Source organism: Leguminivora glycinivorella, chromosome 18, assembly GCF_023078275.1.
Source record: "Leguminivora glycinivorella isolate SPB_JAAS2020 chromosome 18, LegGlyc_1.1, whole genome shotgun sequence".
Classification (NCBI taxonomy): domain Eukaryota; kingdom Metazoa; phylum Arthropoda; class Insecta; order Lepidoptera; family Tortricidae; genus Leguminivora; species Leguminivora glycinivorella.
Window position 1 is genome coordinate 1,792,486 of NC_062988.1, and position 27,995 is coordinate 1,820,480.

General features: G+C 39.8%; 1 protein-coding gene across 1 annotated transcript in view; it reads left to right on the forward strand.

Moving 5' to 3' along the window:
• Positions 1 to 27,995, forward strand: part of LOC125236096 (rho GTPase-activating protein Graf) — a 107,911-nt gene that overhangs the window by 44,851 nt on the left and 35,065 nt on the right. The window contains 8 exon segments of the mRNA XM_048142791.1: positions 2,307 to 2,378; positions 15,386 to 15,487; positions 18,331 to 18,546; positions 23,622 to 23,696; positions 24,395 to 24,485; positions 25,202 to 25,299; positions 25,947 to 26,114; positions 27,637 to 27,785. Coding sequence (XP_047998748.1) covers positions 2,307 to 2,378; positions 15,386 to 15,487; positions 18,331 to 18,546; positions 23,622 to 23,696; positions 24,395 to 24,485; positions 25,202 to 25,299; positions 25,947 to 26,114; positions 27,637 to 27,785 — 971 coding nt within the window.

Below are 27,995 nucleotides of genomic sequence, written 5' to 3' on the forward strand. Positions count from 1 at the left end.
TGGCTCTATCTTTTCATCAGTAGTAGGAGAACCTTCCTTCGAGGTCTTTTTTGGTGTATCATTGGAATACGCATTATTCTGATTATTTACTGGCGATTGCTGATCTATGGAACTGTGTATATTACTCTGAATATCTTGATTAGGTTTTGTGTTTTTGTCCTCTGACTCTAATAAAATACTTGTTTCCGAAAGGTAGCTATCTGTCAAAGTTGATGTTTCTGGTGTTTTATTATGTGTCGGAGTACTACTTTCGTCCAATGAAATTTGTTGATTTTCCGAAGTTTTAATTTGCTTAGAAACACATCGCTTACAAACCCAGTTCTTTTTGTTTTCCTTGTTCATTAATCGAAACCGAGTAAAAGTTACATTTATGCAATCGATGTGGTAAGTATTTTTACATGTTTTACATACAAGGACTTGCTTTGTGTTTCTTGACGATTTGCATTTCGCGCTCGCGCATTTTATCATTTTATCCGCCATTTCTGTATTTTTCCGTTCACTAAGTTGTTTGTGAAGAAGTTGTTTGATTAAAAAAAAATCAAAGTGCAGTTTCTGAACGCAACTGATTTCTAAACGCAATCCTTCAGTTTGACAGACGTCAGTGACAGTGACACTTGTGACAAGTTGACAACAATGACAACGTCAGTCATGAGTCAGGTCATTCTCTCAGCTGTTTACCTGTTATTTTTGATATTTTTTCAAGAATTTCGACTGTTTATTTAAATGTTGTCTATGTGTGCGTGTGTTTACAAAAGTACAGTTATTTTATTGATTCAGTTTTTGTGAAATAACTAGGAAAATCAGCTCACCTAGGTGCCAATGTTTTATGTTTCTTACGATGAGTGGTGCTGCCTTTGTTTTTGTGCTAATTCTTCCAGTCTTCGAACAATTTATCCAGCTTAAACGAATAAAATTCAGGTAACGATTTGACGCAATGTTTCTCTTTCAAACGTCACACACACACCCCTTGTTTCTCTGTCCTTATCCTTGTTTCTCTGTTTTGACTAAGTGAGAGTGAGTGAGTGACTAAGTGGTAAGTGAGTGAGTGAAGATTAGTCTATAGTATCTCTCGCATCAGCGAGATTCTGTCGCAGTGGTCGTTGACGTGACGGTCGTGTGATGTCTGTTAATCATACACGTGAAAAATAAAACACTTGAACCTTTCTCTTCCTGAACATGGGTTGCTCGATTCATAACAAATATGGACAATAAACTATTGAGTACTGTATCGGACCAACGTCTTGAAAGAACTTACTGCCAATGGCCTACGCTACCTGCTGCCCACCTGCGGGCCCGGCCCTCTATACCCGCCCAATTATTCAATCGCATTCATTTAGCCAGATTACGAGGTCGGCGAGGTAATGGCTTGTCGGTGATCCTTTCTTATTATACAACGTTGTGTAAACACACAGTTAAGATGCAACTGGAAGGGTCATTTCTCCATACAAACGCTCACTATACTGTTTTCTCTGTAGTTTTTGATAGGGCACTGTAAACTTTGCTTGAAAGTCTCAATGTTAATTTGAAATTCATAATATCTATGTTGTCCGGTGCTGTGGGCAGTGGGCACACTACCGACTTTAGATGATTTTGGCAAAAAATATTTATTTATTTATGTTATGGAGAACCAACAGCTATAAAACTAGCAGTATACAACAAGATATGATTCAGAAAGCCAATTACAGGATCTCACAGATAGATACAAAGTAATATTAATTAAACTAATGCTAGCACTTATACCAACGCACACACATGCTCACAAAAGTGGAATATAAAGAAAGAGAAAACAAAACAGAAAGTTAAGTAAGATGAATGCAATAACAGTCAACATAAGTATTCAATTAAAAAGGAAAAGAAATAATTATAATAATAATCACTCACAAAGAACACCGCTTAACCAATAATTGCCTCACATTCGAAACTTTACAATTAAAAATATCAATGTCAATGTCCTTCGACAACTCATTCAGCCGACGACTCGCAGTCGATATTTTGGGGGAAATTAACACAGATCGTCCTAACCCCAAACTAAGCAAAGTTTGTGTTATGAGCAATAATACACATGCTCATAATAGATGAATTAATATAAATCAACCATGACTCAGGAACAAAATAAATTCTATGTTAATTACAAAGTTAAATGCTCTTACCTGGATTCGCATTCAGAACAGGACAATCAGAACCATCGGCTTAGCAGACAGGATCACTTCTAAGACCTGACAGGTTGTAAATATGCCTTTTTGTTTGTCTCTAACTTTACGTTGTATGTTTGTTTGTCACTAACTGTGTATGTTTGTTTGTTGCAGCTGGGACGTGCGCATGAGCAGATCATCGCGCCGCTCGAGAGGTTCCGCAAGGAGCACATCGGCGCTGTCAAGGTGAGCCCTAAATCTTCTCCCTAATATATAATTAAGTTAGCAGATGCGTAGGGATGAGTATGTCGTCAAAAGAGCTCTCGACCTGCCGGACAACAAGAGGGGCAGAGGACGCCCTCCGTCAACATGGTGGACCAGCATGGCCAAAGATTTAAAGCTCCTTAAGACTAATGTGGCGCACAGTAATTAGGAGAGCCGACCCCATTTAAAGTGGGAAGAAGGAGCAAGGAAGAAGAAGTTAGCAGACTCATCAACTTCATGTACGCAGCGGAAGTCTATGAAAATTCTCATACAAAAAATAATGTGAATGCTAAATTCGGTATCGGATGTTTTGGCGCCACCGACCACCGACCCTAAGCCAGACGAGCGGCCGTCCTAACAGAATCGTCAATCGTTGACTCTTACGGCTCAGCCACGACATTGGTCTAAGCGCGACAGCGGTGAGCGGCGGCCATACATTGGAGCGAGACACAGCGATGGGACTTTTCATTCGCACGTATGGCTGCCGCTCACCGCTGTCGCGCTTAGACCAATGTCGTGGCTGGGGCGTTACGTGGCGATTGAAACGCAGCCTGGCTCTGTCGCGCCACCTACAGAAGAGCGATAGGAGCTACGATACGCTTACAAAGAAGTTGTCGTCGGAGTTGTCTACGTAATACCAACCCAGGCCCGCGTAGCGGAGGAAACGAAGTAGAAAACCGGACCCGGGTAAAGTCGGGGTAACGCTAAGTAGAAGAAGAAATAGCAGTATAGTAATAGCGGCCATTAGACACTTGCTAAAATTTGAATCTTATCTGTGGAAAAGGAAGGTCATGCAGGTTATGCTGTAGCCAACTAGTTGGTACATGAATCCTAAGACCTTATGTATTACTAAAGTCGCCGTCAATAGAATTTGTGAACAATGTAAACAAACCCTGTAGTCAAAATGTCTTTAATTTCCATTCTAACTCAGCAGATACTGGTTAAATCCATGTGTTTAAATCAATCCATATCATATTACGATCCTCAACCTTTAAAATAATAAAATTGTGCTAGAATATTGATATTTTAAAGAATGGTTTGTTTACATTGTTGACAATATCTATTGATGGCGATTTTAAGGCCAGACCTCCTATGTCGTGCTCACCACATTCCCGCTATGGCGTACGATATGCGACATGCGACGTGCCATCACGTCAATATTTTATCGTTGCGATCCTATCGCGCAGGCAAATAAAAAAATAATGGCAAATACCTATGTGACGTTTTCAATCAAAGGCACCATGTTGTCGCTCATCCATAAGATCGATTTCATCCATCCATACTTTTAATGTATAATGTTACTGAACAGGAAAGTGCGTGTGTCTGTTTGTCCGTCTTTCACAGCAAAACGGAGCGACGAATTGACGTGATTATTTGAGTAGAGATAGTTGAACGGATGGAGAGTGATTATACTCATTATGTCTCTTTCTAAGTCCCACTTCCATAAAGTCAGTTTGTACGGAGCATTCTGCAATTTTCGATTTTAACGCGAGGTAAGTCGTAGGCAAAAGCTAACTTATTTATTTATACCGGGTGCCCGGTAATTAATGGACAACCTTTTAACCACCAAGAAATGAAATGAAATGAAATGAAATGAAATGAAATGAAATGAAATGAAATATTTATTTTCCAAGTAGGCATATTACAATGCGCTTATGAACGTCAAATAAAACTACGCCGGCTCTAACCCTACGCCTCAGCCCCGAGAAGATTTCAGTCCCCCCTCAGTTGGAGGAGGGTATCCACTATGGGACCGGCAAGAAACTCGGCGGGCCACTTCTTTTCAAAACATTACATCTTATATTTAACATGCATTAAAAAAAAAACAAGATACAATTTAATAAGCAAAAGTATTCATAAAAAAAATATTAACACAAGAAATTATACAAAGTACAAAGCTATTATGATTATTAATAAGAGATGTTAGAGATGTATAGAGTCTCTAAGTGTCAAAGTACATCTAAAAAAATTATACATGAAGAAAAAAACCGAATAACTAAAATAACTTTAGAGTTGTAAAAGACTCTTGTTGTCTTAAGCAAAGGAAAGAAAAAAATATATGTATACTTAATCTACTTTTTTCCTTGGAGATGTATATGGTCTCCAAGAGTCAGAAAGAAAAATAAACAAACAAGGACCGAACAGAGTGCCTCAACGTAATCTCATTCAAAATTAATGTTACATAGAATAGCATAGCCCCTATTAGCTGAAACAGACCGGTCTTCACAAACAGCACCCGTTCACGAATATGGCGCGCATCTCAGCCATCGCCTCCCTCAACCTTCATTCGGGAAGGTGGCGACCCGATCAACGACGTCACCGTAAGCAAAGACTTTTTAGCGAGCATGACATGTTCAAGCTGTCCGGGCTGTATTAAATATTCCAATAATAAGTGAATACGGTATACCTAGATGTAAGACACAACATTCCGTGCTTGTATGTTACATAGTTTAAATTGACTTAATTGAAAACAAGATCTTGGGAGATGTAAAAGGTCCCCACAGTCAATTATAATTAATGGGATATAATAAAAAATAAAAATTTGGAGGTGTAAAGGTTCTCCAAGTGTCAAAAGAACTAGAAATAGAAAAAAAAATGCGTATGAAATACAAATTTCACGTCAAGAGACTGTTAAGCTAGCAATCTCCAACTAATTCTACAGAATACATAACTAGTATGTACTCAACAAGTCAATATATATATATATACCAAATTATAATTATACAATAATAAGGATCAATAATTTAAACAGCCAGTAGCAACAGCGCCTTAAGCATGACACAATGTCTCCCCGGGACACTGCTAGCAAAACTATGACAGATTTTGAGCCTGGATAGTCGGCCATGGTGTAGTATCTCCCAGGTAATCATCAATTTTGTAGTACCCCTTTTTGAGAAGTGCACTTTTTATGTACTTCTTGAATGAAGTAAAGGGCAGATCCCATGCCTCTAAGGGTACCTTATTATAAAATGTTACACAGTTTCCCAGGAACGATTTCTTCACTTTCTGTAGACGAAACTTGGAAACCGCTAGCTTATGTTTGTTCCGTGTATTATAACTATGAATATCTGACAGTTTCTTAAAGGACTCTATATTCTTATGAGTATACATTATCACATCTAGTATGTATTGTGAAGCTACTGTAAGGATGTCTATCTCCTTAAAGCGTTCCTTCAGTGAGTCACGTGACGCCATGTTGTAGATAGATCGTATTGCCCGTTTCTGGAGAACGAAGATGGTTTGAATATCTGCTGCTTTTCCCCAGGCCAATATGCCGTAAGACATAACACTATGAAAGTAACTGAAATAAACTAGGCGAGCTGTCTCCACATCAGTTAATTGCCTAATTCTCCTTACGGCATACGCGGCAGAGCTCAACCTTTTTGCTAGGGCAGATATATGAGGACCCCATTGCAGATTGCAATCTAAAGTAAGACCAAGAAAGAGCGTATTCTCGACAAGGTCCAGGTTTTCGCCATTCAGCGTGATGGTAGTATCTGTCTTCCTTACATTGGGTAAAGAGAATTTAACACATTTCGTCTTCTTGGCATTAAGGAGCAAGTTATTTGCTGTAAACCATTCTAGTACCTCCTTCAAAGTTTCATTCACATGGCTATAGTCACTTAGTTGTCTATCAACTTTGAAAATTAGTGAAGTATCATCAGCAAATAAGACTATCTCACATTTGTTCTTTACAAGACATGGCAAATCATTTATATACACAAGGAAAAGAAAAGGTCCCAGAATAGAACCCTGTGGTACTCCAAGCTTTACAGTTGTACCGTTAGATTCAGTACCATTTACAACCACTTTCTGGGTTCTTTCGTTTAAGTAAGATTCAACAAGCTGTAAAGCTTTAGAGGATAGACCGTAGTGCTTCAGCTTGTGTAGTAGTGTGTCGTGCTCCACACAATCGAAAGCTTTGGAGAGATCGCAGAAAATACCGATAGCATCTAACGAGAGTTCCCAGGCATCGTATATGTGCTTGATTAGCACAGAGGCAGCATCTGTCGTCGAACGACCTCGTGTAAAACCAAATTGCTGATGCTGAAGTAATCCATTCGTGTTAAAATGTCGAAGCAACTGGTTCAATATAATTTTCTCAAACACTTTGCTGAGAACGGGAAGTATGGAAATTGGTCTAAAATTTCCAAGGTCATCCTTGCTGCCTGATTTAAACAGAGGAATAACCTTACTATACTTCATCAGATTGGGAAACACACATTCCCTAACACAAGCGTTAAACACATCGGCTAGATAAGGTGCCACGACGTCAATAATTGAATACACGACTTTCACAGATATCCCCCAAATGTCCTCACTGTTTTTAACTTTAAGGACTTGAAAGTTTTAATAATCTCTTCGGGGTCAGTAAATTGGAAATATAATTCCATGCTGCATTTCTTAACATTGTAATTGTCCAAGTAGAGACCTGCCTTAACTACAGAAGAGTTTAAATTCCGTGTAGTATCAGTGGCTATGTTGGTGAAAAAGTGTTGAAAGGCGCCAGCAACATCGTCGTCTGCAGACAATACTTGGTCTTGAACTTTTAGTGTGTAATGGCCATCACGGGGTTTCGTCTTCCCGGTTTCAGCGTTTATCATATTCCAGGTAGCTTTTATTTTATTGTCTGCCGACCTGACCTTCTTGCTTAAGAATGCAGACTTAGCCGCGGCGCAAACTTTCTTAAACACTTTTGAATACCTCCTTACATATTCAGTAAAATTTTCATCATGGTTAAAATTCCTCATTTCATACAGGTCATACAATCTCTTCCTGCTTCTGTGGATACCGACGGTGGCCCAGTCACTAAACTTTGACTTCAATTGGCCTTGCTGTACAGTCTTCGTCTTAAAAATATTCTTGTGGACGTCGTGGATGACACTCGACAGTTCCCCGTATAATGTATCAGGATCTTGCTTGCTTATACCTGTCAAAGTAGGTACCTGCGATATAATAGATTCTCTAAACTTATCCATTCGGCTAGCAGTGATAGGCCTATACGTAATCGCTTGCTGTTGTTTTACAATGTTGACTTGGAAATAAGCTTTCTGACCACAGTGATCAGAGCTGAAACAACTAAAGACATCTTTCTTTTCAACTTCACAATTACAGAATATATTATCCAAACAAGTCGCCGTACTGGCTGTAATTCTTGTGGGCTCGTGGAAAAGCGGAAACAAGTCAAAAGACTGAAAAAGATTTAAGAATCTAACTGTGTGTCCATGCGTGGGATCTAGTATATTAACATTAAAGTCCCCACAAATTATTATCTTCTTACTGCTAACAAACACTCGTCTCAACGCATCTTCCATCACAGACTCAAAAACGCTAAAATCCGCCGAAGGTGGTCTGTAGACGCACATTATAATGTGATCCTCCAATTCTATACATGATATTTCTATAGTTCGCTCAGTAGAAAGTTTAACTATGTCATTTCTTTCTTTACATTTAAATTTATTTTTTACTATAATCAATGATCCCCCGTGAATGGCGGACTTTCTACTGAACGAGCTAATTATGTCATAATTACAGATATTAAATACTAATAATTCATTTTCTTTGAGCCAGTGCTCCGTAACGCACATGACATCAATATCTTGTGATTCTAAGAAAAGAACCACCTCTAACTCTTTGCTGGAGAAGCCCTGTAGGTTTTGGTGAACTAACCTAAGCTCACGGGGCCTCTCCGCTGTCTCAGCCGTCAGTTTAAATGCTGTGGGCGGCCCGCGGGGAGGCTGCGCACGCGCCGGCGCTCGCCGCGCGGCCGGCACCGTTGCCACTGGCCGAAATGTCAAAAAACCCCGGTTCTACGTTGTAAGCTAGTAATTTTGCTGTCGTCACTTTACAATTCCGTGGTACATTCAAATAATTATCTCTTAGTCTAAAACGGTAATTATTTCTTTTATACATAATGTTCAGATCAATAAAATGGTAAGCGCTTTCGTAACAAGTCGCATTGTACAACATGGAATTTAACTCCGACACTCTAACGTTGTGCTCATGGGAAACAGAGTCGGAATACGGAAAAGAGCATAAAATAATTTTATAAATTCCATGTCGCTCAATGTCGGACAGCGTGCGTATGAGGGATCCCACGTGAGATCTCTTCACACCCACACTATCGCCGAGGTGTATAATCCAGGGATGTAACGGAGCTCTGCTTCTGCTTCCGTTTCTGCGGAACTTCCGTTTTGTTTTACACATCCGCTTCTGTTCCGGTTCTGTTATTTTTCAAACGGAAGTTATAGCGGATGTCGGAACCTAGCGCGACGGTGGGACATGAGCGGCGTACATCAAAGACCAACAGGTCTATACCTGTCATTCGCTCATCTCTCCGCTTGCCACGTGCTGCGATACTAAACATCAATCGCTTCATTCCATTGCGCGCCAATATTTGTCCTGTCCACCTAGTTAGTAGCGAGTGAACAACTATTCAGTGGTGCAGGGCTTATCTACGATCCCCTTAGAAGCAAACTGCCGGGAGATAAAGCTGCTAAGCTTTTGTTTTTTAAATACAGTTTACTTCTTTTATAATCACTCCATTTAATTAAAAAATTTAATGTGTGCTAACAATTACACATATTATAATTTTTACTGGTTAGTTTTGGATTGTATTATACTACCTACGAGTAAGTTTTCTTTTCGTTTCTAAAACCTTTTACGGCATAATAAAGGTTTAAAAGGATTCTTGTGTGATTTTTAGTGATTACCTAAACAACTTAACATCTTAAAGTTCAAAGTGATTTAAATTTTTGGATTGTAATGAATACTTAAGATAAAATATCAAGTAACTTTTCTTTTCGTTTTTAAAACCTAAGTGGGCCTAAAGGCTGATTACAAACTGATAATTACAGGCTGAACAGTAAACACCTAAAAGTTCTAGGTAATTTAAGTAGTTTTGGTTTATGTTATACCTATGTGGTATTTTTTCACTTCGTTTTTAACATCTATAACTTCCGCTTCTGGTTCCGGTTCCGCTTCTGCTTCCGTTAAACTAAATTCAAAACTTCCGCTTCCGCTTCCGGTTCCGTTAAACCACTTCCGTTACATCCCTGGTATAATCAGAGTGGTGCCACTGTCAAACTTGTCCCTCGCCAGGCGGCGCACGACCGATTCGACGGAGGCACCACGCAAACACACATTTGTTACACTTTGCCGGAGACATTCACCCAGCAGCACGCCGAGGCCGGCCCCGATTGCGTCAGAATAGATGATTTTCACACTATTAAAAATTTTTGGTAGTATTAAAATTTCAAAAAGTGTGAAAATCTCGAAAACCAGGCGACTTTTACTAAACCATAAAGTCGATTTTCTGGACCAGTATAAGGTGCCCTCTTGGTGGTTAAAAGGTTGTCCATTAATTACCGGGCACCCTGTATATGGAAATATTGGAAATATAAACTATTATGGAAATATTGCCTTATTGATTACCTACAATAAGTTGATTTAAAAGGGCATATAATTATGTTCGGTCACGTGAGATACGTTGCGCATGTTAATGTGTTTCTAATTGACGACAAATATGTTGCGTGTGCGATATGGAGCGCAAGGTAATAACTACTATAACGTCTAACACATACTATAGTAAGCTAATGACTAACTATATAGTCACACTTTCGCTGTGGCTAGTCACGGATCTGACGGTCTTTTTATCGTCTAAATGTTATGTAATGGACGGTGACGAAAATGTGTAAAAATAAAAATAAACGCACCTTAATTGGAGTGGCGTTAAAACATGAGCAGTTACATGTGCTCTGCCGACTCATTTTGGGAATACAGGCCTGAGTTTATGTGTGTATGTAGGTATACAAATTGACTGTACAAAGATTTAAAACTGTAATAATCTTCTTTATCTCTTTACAATCACTAAGGTTTAAATTAGCACTTATTAAATAAACGTTCAACGTCAAGGGTCTTCAAAAGCAGACTTTTCAAAGTGTAAATACAGGAAAAGGACTAGCTTTTTCAGTAGGCGTTAGGTATTAACATGAACGGCAGCCGCCGTGAATGATGGACTAACCGCCAGACCTTCCTCATTTTCTCAAGGATGAAACTTTGGGATAATATAGAGTTCGTATCGACGTTTGTCTGCATATTACCTAGTTCGGCCCGTCGGCCATTTTTGTGCTTTAAGGCTTTTTTTTATAACAAAAGGACATAAGGTCCAGTTCGTGTCGTTCTTGTTTGTATGACGTGCGCAAGCGCTGACAAAAGCGCATCTGCGTCCGCCCGAGGCGTGCGCGCGCATTCCGCAGTGATTAGGACACGTGAGCACCGGAAGGACAACTGAGACTACCATATGAGTTTTCAACTGTTTAGATTACGCCACTCGATTGTGTGGTGACGGGCTAAGGCAACTGTCTATCACACAATGAACCTACAACTTCATACTTTACTCTTTTTACTTACGGCAAAACCAAATGTCTTTTTAGCAGTAGCCAAATTATAAGCGTCATCGTGTATTTTAAAACCATAAAGTAGATTGTTAAGAAACACAAGGACACACACATTTACGGGCCGTTAATGTGTTAAAACGTTTTTATCTAATTAAATATTAAGGGTTCTTCCTGCAATATGATTCTTCATGCGTTGATACTTAACTCGATCTGTAGTCAGAAAAAAGAAAACTGACGGCGCATATCTCTTGAGAGTTATAGGTTTTTTGTTGAAGGAGTTGTTTAGAGACAACATCCGTTATCCACACCACATGTGACATATATACTCCATCGGTGTTTGAGCTACTTGGTTATGAATGAAGTGATGCATTCATGCACAGTCCCCGGCAAAAATAAGTGATGATTTTTGTACCTTTTCACTTTAACGTCGTGTTTGAAATGTCATACGAAATTGTCAAACGATTAAAAACGACAAGGTACAGAAATCATCACTTATGCCGGTGACTGGTGCACAATATGCACATGCAGTGAAGTGTAACATCGTTAGGCATATTATTTCAGCACAGTCGGCAACTGTTGTTTGTGTTAATTGCGTTTAGAAAACATGACAAAATCTCTGCGTACGAGAAGTACCGTAAACTGGGGTTACATTGATCAATTTTGAAGTTTAAACTTCTCTAACTTCTACATTTAATGGTAAAAAAAAACATCAACTTTTTTTAGTCTTTTGCTGCTAAAAAATCTAGAAAAGTAAACAAAATAATGTACGGAGAAAAAATAATTAAACGATGTAACCAAACTTAAAATGTCATTGGGGTTACTTATGTTATATATGTCTTATATTATATATGTATTTTGAAAGGAAATCGAATGTAATCCCTTTCAGAAGTATATAATGTCAACTAAAAAATCAAACTTCAAAAATTACAACTGTTTAATGCTATTTTGGGGTTACTTTGGTTATCAAAAATAAAAATTACCATATTTGAGATTGTCTCAATGTTTATCACAAAAAGAGATCAAACGATCAGCCTCAACAAGTACCATGACATCATAATCATCACACAATAATGAACTATGTGTAAGTATGGTCAATGTTACCCCATGCAAGTGATCAAAGTGACCCCACAGAGTAAATCATAAGTAATAAATGCCTAGTTTGCCTTTATGACACAAAAGTCAATACAATGGTATAGCTAAACACATTTCTGGCAAGCTAATATTCACTGTAAACCTTTTACTTTAATACCCACTACGTTAGTTTAGAAGTTATTTGAACATGAAAAATAGCAACAAACTATACTTATATTTTGACATGTGATCCGCACTGTCCACCAACATACTTGTTCACTGCGCCATAGCAATTGAGAGTAACTATCCATATTGCCGAACTTAAAATAAAAAATTAGACAGCTGCGTTCGGAAGTGTGGAGTTTTGCATTTAAAAATATAACGAAGTTTTTATCAATGTAACCCCAAGAATCAAAGTAACCCAAGTTTACGGTACCTAGCAACTAACAACAGTTCCATTATTTTGATCAAAAACTTGCAATGGCCATGGGGCTCATCATACCATAATGAGAATTGTTTCGCAGCATTACGAGTATTCATTCCGAATTCCGATACATTTGTTCAATGAGTAAGAAGCTAACTAATTTATTATGATTAGATTAGGTATTTTAAAATAACTAATTTATTATTATTAGATTAGTTTTTTTTTAATTCTTTCTTCATTTGAATTCTGCTGTTACAGCTTAGCAGAAAAGAGTAGAAATGGAACTACTTATTTTATTTTATCATGGCAACATTTAACTGTTCTCATTGAAGTGTCAAAATAGTTGTTACATGCAATACGGTTTAAATAGACGGTGGCACTGTATTCCTGTATTATTTTCTGATCTTTTTTTTTGTCAATAGAAAATCATGCTTTTTAATACTTACCTTACCTGGCGTGCTTAGGTACGTTGAACGTGCAATTCAATAAAAAATAAACCTATACGTTTGATATTTACAAAACACGCAGTAGCGTGTCGTTAAATGAGTATTTCAATAGCTACCAGCTAGCTATATTGACATTCGAGGCTCTTCGACCGTATTACAAGCTCGTAAAGTATATGCCATGTGGTGACGGGCTGACGGGCTAAGAATTTCACCACCCCTTTTCCTCCAGTTGTAGAAGTCGACAGCTTGATATGGGCTTAATTACTTAAGCCTCCGCCACACATAAAGCGTTTTGATATCGTAGCGTTAGCGGAGCGCAATGATAGCGGTGCGCCGGAGGAACGCTGGCGTTCCGCTCGCAATCCGCGCGTATTCCGCTCGCAATCCCCGCTCGTTAGTTCCCGTCGGCGTCCGCTGGGCGCAACGCCAGCGTTCGTCCGGCGCACCGCTATCATTGCGCTCCGCTAACGCTCCGCCTACGCTCTCAAAACGCGCATGTGTGGCCGAGCTTTAAAAGCCGGACGAACGCTAGCGAACGCCGGCGGGACCTAACGAGCGCGGATTGCGAGCGGAATGCGCGCATTTCGCTCCGCTGACGCTACGCTATCAAAACGCTTTATGTGTGGCGGAGGCTTTAATTGTGGTGAGGGCTATGGTCTAAGCAACATTTCGCTGTAATCATAAATTCGTTTTTTTTGAGCCTCTTAATTACTAAGAGTGGCACTGAAATTTCAGTAGTTTCATGTTCTGCTTACTCCGGTTACTCCTTTTGGGACTACAGCTGTGAGATTAGAGTCAGTTTGAGGCATGGTGGCAATGAATATGTCAGCTTCGCCGGTGGTATTTTCGCCGTCAAAATTCGATGGAATTATTTCGTTTACGTCCTAAGTCCTAGCAGTAATAAATAATATCCTTGCTTACAGAGGCGGGACTGTCAAAATCGTTTAGCAACTTATCCTGGCCTGACTTTCTGTATGTATGTGTATAGGTACCTGTAGTATACACCCTGTTTTTATTGAATTCCGTTAACTTTAAGGGAAGGTTCTTTAGATCAAATACAATTAATTTATAGGGTGGTTCCTGATAATGAACCTAGCTACGTGTTGAATTTAATGGAGTATATGATTCTCGTCAGAAAGTAGTATGTCGAGTCCATTAATTGCATTAGCTACCTCAAGGTCGTCACGACACCGGAAGCCACTCTCGTAATTGTCACGTATACTGACAACTGACCAGTTATAACCCTTAAAATCCAGTGCACAAGGCCCACCGGCAGTTAAATATCGTCACTACTTTTAAAAAATCTCGTATCTCACGCTGTTCCTCAAAGTTAAAACGCAGTAAGTCTATATGCATTCCATACATACTTACTACAATTTTCTTTTCATTGACAGACAAAGATACAAGTTTTTTTAAAAGTAGTGACGATATGTCCGTCAGACAGTGTACAAGTACATGTACAGTTGTACACTCAGCAACAAAGATTATGAATACAAACTACCGCCACCAATTTTAGGGGGGGTTAGAAAGATACAAAAAAGTACCCTATGTCACTCTCCATCCCTTCAACTATCTCCACTTAATTAACCCAAGAAATTAAAATTTGAATGAACCCCCGACATTGTGGACTCAAACAGACAGACACGTCAAAATATTTAACACAACGTCGGTTTTGCGTCGGGGGTTAAAAATCACGTCAATTCGTCGCTCCGTTTTGCTGTGAAAAACGAACACAGACAGACAGACACACACACTTTCCCATCCATACTAATATTATAAATGGGAAAGTGTGTGTGTCTGTTTGTTTGTCCGTCTTTCACGGCAAAACGGAGCGACGAATCGACGTGATTTTTTAGGCGGAGATAGTTGAAGGGATGGAGAGTGACATAGGCTACTTTCTGTCTCCTTCTAACGCGAGCGGAGCCGCAAGCAAAAGCTAGTTTATAATATTAGTATGGATTGCTGACTGTGCTGCATTACCTACATGAATATATGGCGACGGTTATTTGCTCGACTGTGTACCTTACTTAATACAAGAACATACGGTCCGCCGATGGTTTATTGTTGGCCAGACAGTGTCGGCGCCTCGGCGGTGGCAGAAATATGATAGGTATCTGTTGCGCGTGTATCAAGGTCGCCGCTTGCATTTCCGCTATTGCGATTGGAGGATAATTTAGAATTTTAGACCTATATCCTGTTAGCGATGTTGCGACTAAATGTTTTATTTTGGATTTTGTATGTGTGTCCACATAATGTAGTTTGTCCTTTTTCGTTCACACGTTCCTTGTGTAGTTTTAAATCGACGACGTCTAAAGTGGTCTAATATTGAACGGCATGGCTTTGACCGGTTCAAATATTTTCAAGGCAGCTATTATAACTATTACATTTGAAATTTATACGCAAAACAGTTCTCCATGAAAATAAGTATAATAAACGTAGTAGGGTACGTAGCAGAATGGCACAAACGCTCACGAAACGAAACGCTCGTAAGATATCTATCTCTTTCGCTCTTGCGTGTTGGCGCGACAGAGCCAGACTACCTTTCGCGGCGTTTCGTTTTCGTTTCGCGTCGCAGAAATGCCATTCGGCTACGGCACCCGATAAGCATGGAAATATGAGTTTTTAATAAGCTCCGTGTGTCTGTTTCAGGAGGGCAAGAAGAAGTTCGACAAGAAAACCGCCAAGTTCTGTCAGAGCCAGGAGCGGACGCTGTCGCTCTCCACCAAGAAACAGGACAATGTCTTCCAAGAGGTATGGTACACCCGTAACACCGGGTTATAAATCATATAACTTTTATGACCTAAAGATAAACTTGAGTTAGGGGCGTATATAGGTTTCCCCCAAGAGTCGGGTCCAAGTTTGGACGCTTGCTGGCGAGGTTGCGGACGAGTACTTCGGAGTGCCTGGGACCTCGCCGTACAGCAAGGCGACGGCGACAGAGGGGGTTTAGTGGGTAAACCAGGTCTCATCAGCCTAGGGAGTCCCACATAACCATCCCAGGCCCGTCTCCGCGCCTGGGTGGTATGGTATGCGTAATGCACTTCCCCTAGTAATAGCAAGGAGACGGTGACAAACGGGCTTTAGTGGATTAGGATAAACCACGGGTTTTATCTCATCAACCTGGTTATTGGGTGGTTACCACATCATGCCCTTCCCTGCGCCGTGGTGGTATGCGTATTGCAGAGAGTTGTGCCATTCCCGAGAACGTTCTCCAGTTTGTATGGGAAATGTTCTCTCAAGAGAATATTCTCCATAGTAAAATGAGAACGTTCTCGAGAACAGCACAACTGTTGTATTGCTAATGCTCATTTCTAAAGTCTGCGTATTGCTGTCTTTAAAAAAACCCTACCCTACATACGCCATAGGACTCAAAGAGTATTTAAGCCTTATTCAATAGGCTGACAAAAAAAAAATGGTCTGGACGTAAAAAATAATGGTCTACAGGTCTGTGATTTAAAAATAAATTTTCTGATAGAGTTAACTCTTTGGGAGGATAACATACGAAGAATCGCAATCTAATAATAGGTATAGTTAATTTTCTGCATTTATCGACCGAAAAACAAAACATATTTATTTATTTATACTTTATTGCACAAATAAAACAAAAATGTACAAATGGCGGACTTAATGCCTAATGGCATTCTCTACCAGTCAACCATCGGGCTAAACAGAGACATGTAAAAATGGTATGTGACATATGGGGCGGAACTACGTGGTTTTCTTACATTGTGTACTTACATCTCATACAATCAAATCAATGCATCTTTGCTCAACCTTGCAATTGCTTTCAATTTTATCTAATACACACCGACGAAAACAAACATCTGAATACGGTTCTAATATTATGAGCATAAAAGCGTATTCAGATACTGTCCATAATTTTATTGACGATTGTTATTTCATATATTTTCAATGCCACAAACATTTACGTCTAATAATATCCGACTAGACGTTTCTATTTCTCGCTTCGCGGGCACTAATAACAATAAACACCAATAAACGATAATGGAAATAAATAGAGATGCATTTGTTGGCTGGCTTTCACTGCAGGCCATATCGGTCATATAAATAAACAGATGTTATAAGGCCCTCACCACACGGAGCGTTAGCGTAAGAGTCGCGTAAAAGTAGCGTAACACGCGCGTCCCTCGAGAGCGCAACAAAGAGCACACACGAAACGTCGTTGTAGCGTAGCGTATGTGATTCCTGTCGTCATTACGACAGGCGTATTCATTTATAAAACTGTATGATTTACACTTACATAACTCCCAGCGCTCCGATCTCTACGCTAATCCGAATCTACGCAAACCAGAGCTTTACTAGGATAGCCGTGCCGTCATATAACGGCCGTTTCCATACTTTGTACAGAGACGGCCGCTACATTTTGCATGAAGATGGCCACCATGTGACGGCATCACTAAGAAATTGCAAACGGGACTTAATCGCGTATTTACTATGTTTTAAACACTAACCTCCGACGTTTCAAGGACGGCATTGTCCCCGTGGTCTCGGAGCAGACTGGCTGAAGTTGACATCAACATCTTCTAGCTGTACGAGTTTTTCGAATTACCCGCACTTGGTCCTGACCACCCACTTGAACAGTTTGTGCACTAGGAATGTCACCTTGTCGACCTAGTGGACAAACTGTTCAAGTGGGTGGTCAGGACCAAATATGTGTAAAAATCGTGAAAGTTTGAATCAGTGTATCACTAAGAAACTCTAATTTTACGCTTTTCTTACGCTACGGTTACGCTTACGCATCTCTTACACTACGCTCACGCGTTTCTTACGCTTACGCTCCATGTGACGAGTGTCTAATTCCAACGATGTGTCATCCGATAGCTGCATTGCATTGCTGATAGTGATAATTCATAATTGTTAGTCACATTGGTTACACAATTTTATTGTCCGTATGTAGTCTGAATTGATTCATGATGTTCAGAAAATATAGCCTCTGCTATCAGTTAATGTATTCTTAAACATGTCATTACCTTTAGATAACAGATCGTTATCATAGATTTGAAGTTTGTTTAGTAAGGCAAGAGAAATTGTAAAGATAAATTCTACATAAACGTTACCTCATCATACTTAGATTTGAAGAAGTACTATTTGGTTAGGCAGCTATGATAAAGTTTGAAGATATATTTTCTGTAAATGTATAAAATGTAGACAGGAAGTCATTGCGGAAGATTAGACATATTTACCTAGATCACCCGAACTTGCCTTTTGGTTTTGGTTATTATTGTCTCTTGATTTCATCTTTCTAGATTTCACAGATTTCTTCAAAAAATCATCCGCCAGGGTCAATGACCAATGATAATTCGGCCAGTCCAGATATTTTATAGTTTACTGTTAGGTATCCGGGTAGTGAGGTGACCTGGTGACGGGCCAAGAGTTTCATCAGGTCTTGCCTCCCGTGTGTCATAGAAGTTGACTGTGGAATTTGTGTCAATTATGGTGTGGGGCCAGTGGTATGGTCCAGCCCAATCTATAACCAGTTTATTGCTAAGAGTGGCATTGACACTTGAGCAGCCTCATGTGCCCTACCCCTTTCGGCAATACAGGCATTAATGTATGTATGTATGTACTTTCAGGCTGACGCAGCGATGGACATGGCAGAGCGTGACTTCTGCCAAGCCTCCCTGGAGTACGTGTTCCAACTGCAAGCCGTCCGCGAGCGAGAGAAGTTCGAGCTGGTGGAAACCCTCCTTGGTTTCGTGTTCTCCTGGTGGACCTTCCACCACACGGCTCATGATGTCCATCACGATGCTGAACCGCTAGTGCGAGATCTTCAGCTGAGGATCCAGCGGGTGAGTAACTAAACTCTTATACCGTTGAGATAGGATTCTTCAAGATTCATAAATGGTGTGAATGAGTTTGAGCTGGTGGAGACTCTCTTTGGTTTCGTGTTTTCCTGGTGGACCTTCCACCACACGGCCCATGATGAGCACCACGATGCTGAACCGCTAGTGCTTAGGATCCAGCGGGTGATTCACCACTAGTAGATCTTATATCGTAGGGTTTTCGATTGGTCATGTGATGTGTTATCGTCGCCGGAATGGGGGATGTCTGAAAATTTTAAAATCGCCTGATATTTTTTCTGGTGATAGGAATAAGCATTTCTATTTACAGAAAAAAGTTACAGATTTTTTGGAAGCACCATACATTTTATAAAAATAAAAACGTGTTGCTCGACTGCGCGTACGACCCACTTCGGCAGTTATGAGATTTGTCTTAGTCTTTAAAAAAATTCCATTTTGAATCTGTGCTGGCCATAGACACTGACAGTTTGTCAGCTTGACATTTTTCTCGGAGAATTCATAACCATATCTGGTGAACTATTTATTACTGTTTTCGACTCATTTTCTCTCCCTGGCCTCTGATTTTGCCTCCTTCTACGACTACCTTCGCTCTCGAACCCCGGACGTTGATTTTACTGGCTTAAAACGACGACCTTTGATATTAACCTCTGGACCTGATTCTGCTTGCATTAACGAAGACGTTTGCTTTTAAACACTGGACCTGATCCTGCTGAACTGTTTACGATCCGTTTTGCCTCCCTGACTTCTGATTTTGCTTGATATAAGGACGATCATCGCTTTTAAGTTCCGGACACTATTTGTTATAATGAATGCAAGTACATAAACACGATATAAGGATCCCAAAACATGCTTTATACCAACTTGTTCTAAAACCAACCAGAAAAACCCAGATTTAAAATTGTTCATATTAAGAAAGGAGCTGAAGGAAAGTTGGTGTCAATAGGTTGGCAGGAACTGCCCAACCAGAGTGCGATTTTGCTGTGAAGACCACCTGAGTGTAAGATACCGTGTCTTGTTTACCAACCTTAAAATGCAGTTACACGCTGGCAATAATATCATAAAAAAGAAAGCCTTAAATATCTGACACGGTGGCATTTTATAAAATGTGTATTTTTTGGATAGACCAATAGGAAAAATATGGTAAAATACATTTTTTTTTATAATTTGCAATGTCCTATAATAAAATATAATTGATTTATTTTATTGTGTTGTTTTATTTTACTTGTGTGTGTCATGTGTGTCGAGTTACTGTCAAGTTACTATCAAATTCAGTCGGCTATGGCTTTCCATATTCTTCTATGGCCCTCCATACTGTTAAAGCATGATTAACAGCACTATAGTAGATTGTGTTACGAGGGAGCAAAATTGCATATTTATAGCGAGGATATAAATTGAATTGTGAACAAAGTGAAGTATTCTATATGTAATTGAATACTGAGTGTAGTGACTGGGATTCGAAAAGAAAGGGTTATTTTCTTCCCTGCACTGCGAGGAGGGTGCAAAGAGGCACTTTTCCTCTTTGCTATTAGGGACCAAAGTGATACTTTTCCCTTCAAGGACACATTTTTTTTACATGGTTACATAACATACCATTTTTTATGTTCATATAACATATCATTATATATAAATTTCCTAAAAGTTGATGTTAATATGTGTAGCAAATTTAATTCCACCTTGTGTCTTAACACTTGAATCCCTCACTACGCTCAGGATTAAATTTAAGAATACCTTGCTACACTCAAGATATATATCTCATTTTTCTCCCTTGTTGCACAATCTACTATTGCTACCATTTGACACTTTTTTTTTCATATCATATAAGCAAAATACTAATCAGGGGCCTATTGCATAACAATTTACAACTTGTATTACAAGCGGAACTCTCTTTCTTATAAAATGAATTGGAGGGGGACTACCGCTTGTAATATGAGTTGTAAATTGTTATGCAATAGGCCCCAGGTCTGTTGTAAAAATATTATGCACTTAATCAACACAATTTTTTTATACATAATATTAAAATATGTTACAACATAAAAATGTTCTCATAGCAATATTATATAGGTATTAAGATTTATAAGATTGTAAGTATTAAGATTTTTAGTTATTAAGAACTATATTTGCAGTGCCCTTACAGGGTTCATAGCTGTGCTATACCTACTAAAATGTACCAACTTATGTACCTATGATAGCAATAAAGAATTACTGATTACTGATTATTACTTATGTGCAAACACTTTCCGTGGCGTTAATATTTTATACAGGCCAGACAAAGTTATTGAACAGAAAAGTGTCACTTAATTCCCTCCTAACAGGGCCGAAAAGTACCCTTTCTGAATGGGTGATGTGAAAAGCAGTAGGCGTCACACCGCAAACTCATTTCCTTTTTGAGCACTAACTACTTAAAGCAGACAATAAACCAACAATCTAAAGTTATTTGTTTAGGGCACAGGTCCTTCTCTAGTTCTCATCTGTAGGCAGGTGCGCTTATGAATCACTACTAGGAGTTAGCCTGTTTTCACATTACCCGACCCAATATCGGATGTCGGAAGGATTTCAATGGAAAAAATCCAAGACGACGCCTGTAATGTATGGGATATCGGTCCAACATCTGGTATTAGATCGAATAATGTGAAAACGTACTTATGGGTGCTAAAATGAGTAATAATGTTAATATAGATCAAGACAAATTTATGTTTATTACACTCTAATAACATGTAGTTGCACTTTTCAAAATTAATGGGATACACATTCTCTGTCCAAAATATCTCTGCATCTTTCATCAATTTCTTCTTCACAGGCATTGTGTTTGTCGCTGTTCCACATTTTGGCAAATTAGATGAACTAGCTCTTACAAAATCGCTAGTACCTATCCACGTTTTCCCAATTCAATGGGCTTAAAAATTGTAATCAGGTCCGGGGTTCAACGCAAAGGCCGTCGGCAGCAAGCAGGGCAAGCACACGTCTTCGTTAATGCAAGTAGAATCAGGTCCAGGGTTTAAAATCAAAGGTCGTCGTTTTAAGCCAGTAAAATCACGGTCCGGGGTTCGAGAGCGAAGGTAGTCGTAGAAGGAGGCAAAATCAGAGGCCAGGGAGAGAAAATGAGTCGAAAACAGTAATAAATAGTTCACCAGATATGGTTATGAATTCTCCGAGAAAAATGTCAAGCTGACAATCAACTGTCAGTGTCTGTGGCCAGCACAGATTCAAAATGGAATTTTTTTAAAGACTAAGACAAATCTCATAACTGCCGAAGTGGGTCGTACGCGCAGTCGAGCAACACGTTTTTATTTTTATAAAATGTATGGTGCCACCAAAAAATCTGTAACTTTTTTCTGTAAATAGAAATGCTTATTCCTATCACCAGAAAAAATATCAGGCGATTTTAAAATTTTCAGACATCCCCCATTATCCATACACTAAGACGTGTGAATATCAACTAGTACGGACCTAAGATGCTGTTTTGGTATATTGTTACAGTGGCACTATTGAAATACATTGTAGATCAGTTCAAATTACCATCGTTTTTGACATCAGGCGACATGGAAGACTCCATGTATTGGGTTGGATGTCGTGGATTTTAGAACGATACAAGTGTTGTTAATACTATGTCAAAAAGTTTGAAAACGTTGCAATATCCCTTGTTTATTGAGTGACACAGATGCCTCCCAAAAAAAGGAAATTTATTACCGCATATTTATTAATGTCAAAGTATTTGTAACGCATAGGTGACAGATGACCACTGAAGGTGCGGCACAACTAAGGGAATCCCGACAGAATGTTCATAGGTACAGAACTCACTACGTGTGTTCGAGTTTTGCGTGCCACGCTTCCCAACACATGTTTTTGAAATCATAAAAATTGTGAACCATTGGCGTTAAATTACTAATTACTTTAAAATGATAAGCCCGGTAACAATCGCGCCTGTGTGTTTTTTTACTTGTTTTTATTCCTAACGCCATTATTAAACCAGCCATCAGCGATTGACCCGATTTCATCTGGCTTCCTTAACTGCTCGCTCACCTTTTTTGCCTCACACTGATAAAACTTGCGATTTTATTGTGCATTCCTTATGTAGGTTAATCTAGGCCTTTTGCGGTTCTTTTAACCAAGATATCTTATTCGTAGCGCTATAATTTTTCCACGCCTTATGGGGGCCTAGAGTACACTTTGGCAACTAATCCAAGGATTCGGCGGAGACACTAGTTTTTATGAAAGCAACTTGAAACTGACCTTCTTATCCAGACTATGAGCAGTCTCTTCATAATTTCATAAAGTTTTCCACCGAAGATCGGCTTTCCTTTGAAACGTGATATACAATACAGATACATACCTTTATATCGAAATGATTCTTGGTTTAGGACACAGAATATATAAAAGTACAAGTACAGAAGGCTCACTCTCAACAACCTGTCAACGGACTGCATGCGACATTGAGTTCTATTGCGCAGCGTGAAGGTTGTCAAACTTTATGGGCCGCGAACTCGCGGCCGTCGAAATGAACGGAAGAAACGCGGAGTGAGCCGCCCCTGGTTTAGAATTGGAAACTTGTTGAGTTTTATCAGTATGTGGTTTTCGTGTGAGTGAACACTGATTCAGCATGCGAGTGTGTGTTGCCAACTTAGAATTTTATTTTATACCAAACGGTAAAAGAGCGCCTCTTTAAAATTTACTTTCACGATTTTTATACATTATAATTTGTAAACCTACCGTGACTTGATTACAGAAAAGACTGTCTCCTCTCAGGCAACGGTAGCAAAACGTAGAGGTAGGGGTCAGTGTCAAAACTTAATGTTTACCAGCCTTACAGACATGACATACACCAGAGAATTTTCAATGAGTACCATGATGGCTGGATGGTCTAGTGATAAGGACGTTAGCCGCGTAAGCCCGGGTTCGATTCCCGTTCCCTTTTTCTTTAGTATATGATGTCTATGTCAGTTTAAAATCCCCGCTTACAAGTTATAATGTGTTTAAAAGTTTCCTATCCAAGTTGGTAACACTGGCGTTTAATGCATGATGTTGCGTATGTGTGTCGAAGCGTTTTGACTGTGTGCGTGTTGCAGACGCGGACCAATTTCGAGGAGACGAGCAAGCAGACAGAGTCGCTCATGAAAAAGATGATGGAGGTGCGGCAAATGGTGAGTTCTCGTAGGTTTTTGTTGTTTTTTAAAGTTTCGAATAAAATGCTAGAGTTAACTATGTAAGGCATTTGTGATGACAGAATGGGGCAAAGTCATCTTTAGGGCTATACACACTCAGGCGACGCATGTCGTAAGACGCGGAACGGACGTCGCTTGAGGAGCGCGCCGCGTTGCTTAGGGCGCGTCTTACGTCCTTCCTATACAAAATGTACTGAGGAGACTCCGTTCCGCGTCTTATGAGTTTACGACATCGCCTGAATGTGGGTTGCCGCTTAGAATCAATTTATTTAAAAATGTGACGACTACAATGACATCCTTCATTTTATTATTTTCGGGCGAGTTAGACGTGACTTACGAGGGAATTCAGAGATTAGTCCTGTAGAAACTACGAGTAGCAGATTCAATACATTTCTATAAATAAATTGGACGTAGATAACTAAGAAAGATTCCTACCCACAAAAAATTTACAACTTTCTGTCAGTAATTTATTTCAATGGCAATATTTTTGAGTGGGAACCTTTTTCCTAAACTATGTCCAAATCTGTGTAAACGAAGATGTAATTTGTGACATTGTTTGCAAGATGTATTTTTGGGTTTGGCTTATCCATGCTGAAACAAATATGCCTCATGGAGTTGGCCTTATGTATATCACGTTTTTTTTTAAACATTTAATAAATATCGGTTTGTGTTACCAGAATAAAGAAGTGGAAGCTGAAGAAACGGGCGAGGCGACAGACGCGGCGGGCGGCGTGTCGCGAGCCGGCTACCTTTACCTTATGGAGAAGAGTAAGTAATCCTGATGAGCATCAGTGGCGGCTGGTGAAAAAACTGCTAGGCAACACTGAGCAAAAATTTTAGGCAAGCCGGTGGGAATCGGCTTGTATGGACCAGCCGCCGCTGAATTATTTAATTACTACATAAGTTACAGAATTATATTTTTTACATTCGCCTTCGATTTGTCTTGGAATAGGCTCAAAAATGTTTGGCACGTTCTTATGGATTCAGAAAAAAGTTTTGTAGTAGCTTTGAAGCGTTACAAAGTGGTGGCCAAGTAAATAATTAAATATTGAGTATTCAACACTATCACTATCTACATAGCTTAATTCTGTAGTCTTTTGTTTTCTAATAAAACAGTATAATTGAGAGACAATAACAAGATTTTGAACGTACAATTCGTTTATCATAGTCCCATTTCACCTTTCAGTAATTCCATTTGATCGAGGGTCAAGACTTTCAGTGGCTCCATCAACTTCGAGAATATTTTAATTAACGAGATTAGTAGCCAAATCGGAGTCCTTGAAAATACAAAGTAGGAATTCGCAAGTAAAACGAAGAGTCCCCTTCAGTTTTTGAATAATTGTATAAATGGAATATTTGTTTATGCATAGTTCCGTTAAGCCTTTCACTCATTCCATTGTGATTGGGGGTAAATAACTTCTGTCTTCCCGAGGTCCAGGGATCTCTGTAGATAATTTTCTAATATGTGGTCATGTTTTTTGCAGAGGCATTTGGCACGGCATGGAGCAAGCACTACTGCACATATGAGAAGAATTCGCGCACGTTACGATTGCTTCCCTACTCCCAAATCAACCCCAAAACTGTAAGTAATGCGTAGCTGATTACTGGTGATGATGACCTACTGCAAACAAGTTACACCACATTTGATTTGTGTAAATTCGCATATAAAAAGACGAGAGGAAATATACACCCTGTTTTTATTGAATTCCGTTAACTTTCAGGGCAGGTTGTTTAGATCTAATACAATTAATTTCTCTAAGAAACTAGCATCTTAACTTTTCGGTTATCGGTTATCGAGTTATTAAAACAATTAAGCTTGAACTGTTTGCGTACTAGCGATGTTACTCTATCAATCGGGACGAAAGTTTTAGGATCTCATCCACATGGAATCCTATTATTAATAAGTGTAAGCGGAAAATAATATCGACAGTCGTTAAATCAAATATCGTCAGTGTTGTGTGTCGACAGAGTAACATTCCTAGTGCGCAAAACAGTTCTAGTTGATAATCAAAACCAAGTGCGGGTAGTTCGAAAAACTCGCGTGGCTGTCAGAAGGTGTTGATGTCATTTCAAGCCAGTCTTCTCCGAGACCACGGGGACAACGGCGTCCCTGAAACGTTGGTGGTCAGTTTAATATGTAGTCATACGCGATTAAGTCCCGATTTTAAAGATAATTATGTGTAATAATCGTGAATGTTTAATTCAGTGTAATCTCCACTTTTATACCAGACGGCGCCAGCAGAAAGCGTATGCGTTTGCGGCGCGCGGCGAGTCACGGACACGGAGCGGAGATTCTGCTGGGACGCGTTACCAGCTGACAGAGAACGAACACCACTGACATTACAGGCCTTATCAGAGCGGGACAGGAATGCTTGGCTTCGAGCGCTCAGTCCACAGGTATGTTATCGATGACGCTAGTGAGGTGTGTGTCACTACTATTTAAAAAAGTGCTCGATTGATTGTTCGAGAAAAATACGCTGATTTCAGATTAGCTGACGGCTTTTTTGGCCGAATACCGATTAGAAGAATCTCATCAGTCATTACATTTTATAATCATTCGTAAGAGGTATCACTAAGTAAAGTGAAACGCGTCTAAACTTTTCGTCGAAAAATTATTTAATATCTGAAAAAATTGTTGAGATAGTTTGGTCGAAACGTAATATCGTCACTACTTTAAAAAAAACTTGTATCTTCGTCTGTCAATGAAATAGTACATTACATCAGAGGCCGGGAAAATGAGGATTTCCGGCCAAGTGGGTATATACGGCCGAGCTAGCGTGCGAGCGAGGCCGGATAGGGATACGAGGCCGGGAATCCGTTTTCACGCCGAGGCATGTATAGTGCTTTTCTCAAACATACAATGAAATAAAAAAAATGCTCTAAAGGACATAATTTTATAAAAAAAAGTTACTTCGCAGGCCTAGGCCTAAAAAATAATATGAAATCCCTTTACAGTCCTCTCGAGTTGTTGCGCCCAAAAAGCGATACTTCCCAGCCCATTTTAAGGAACGTAAAGACAATATTTCATTGCATGTTTGAGAAATAGTACATTACATCAGAGGCCGGGAAAATGAGGATTTCCGGCCAAGTGGGTATATACGGCCGAGCGAGCGTGCGAGCGAGGCCGGATAGGGATACGAGGCCGGGAATCCGTTTTCACGCCGAGGCATGTATAGTGCTTTTCTCAAACATACAATGAAATAAAAAAAAATGCTCTAAAGGACAATATTTTATAAAAAAAAGTTACTTTGCAGGCCTAGGCCTAAAAAAATAATATGAAATCCCTTTACAGTCCTCTCGAGTTGTTGCGCCCAAAAAGCGATACTTCCCAGCCCATTTTAAGGAACGTAAAGACAATATTTCATTGCATGTTTGAGAAAAGAAAATTGTAGTAAGTAGTATGGAATGCATATAGACTTACTGCGTTGTAACTTTGAGGAGCAGCGTGAGATACGAGATTTTTTCAAAGTAGTGACGATATGTCGATTGATCATTTGGCACTATTTGTAGTCTGTCGGGTTTCGCGTACAATTTGTCGTACGGTTTCAAATTCTATAAGTTTCTGAAATATCTAAGAGTTCTACGTCAAAGGGATCGATCATATAATCATACGCACAGTGGCTAAATGCTTATTTGTTGTAAACCTACCTAATGTTAAGTTCGTTAGGTATCTTCAGACGCTTGAAGTGCAAACTGCACAGAAATAGGAGCCCCAGGAAGTTATCTACGGGTCCGTAACGGCCCAGCCTCGACAGCGGTGAGCGGTGAGCGGCAGCCATGCGTGCGAATGAAAAGTCCCATCGCCGTGTTTCGCTCCAATGTATGGCCGCCGCTCACCGCTGTCGCGCTTAGACCAATGTCTCGGCTGGGCCGTAAGACGTGTGGCGTGGTATTCTGTACATCCCGTGTGTGGTGGCAGAACGGCGTGGCGGAGCTGGGCGGCGGCGCGGCGCGCGGCGCGGGCGCGGGCGAGGCGGGCGCGGCGCTGGACGACGCGGGCTTCGCCTTCGTGCGCCGCCTCATACAGGTGTTAGAGGAACGGGGGCTCGAGGAACAGGGCTTATACAGGTAATTGGTTTACGACTTATTAGTCCGTTGCTTCTGGAAAGTTATGTATGAAAATATTGGCATAATTAATGGAAGATTTTTTTTGATTGGGATATGTACATTACAGGCCGAAGTTATTTTTCATCAACCCTCCCCATCCCTCCCCCTCTGCGTCACCCCTCTTCCCCCTTAAATAGCCGAAAATGCGGTTTTTCGCGATTTCTGACAAAA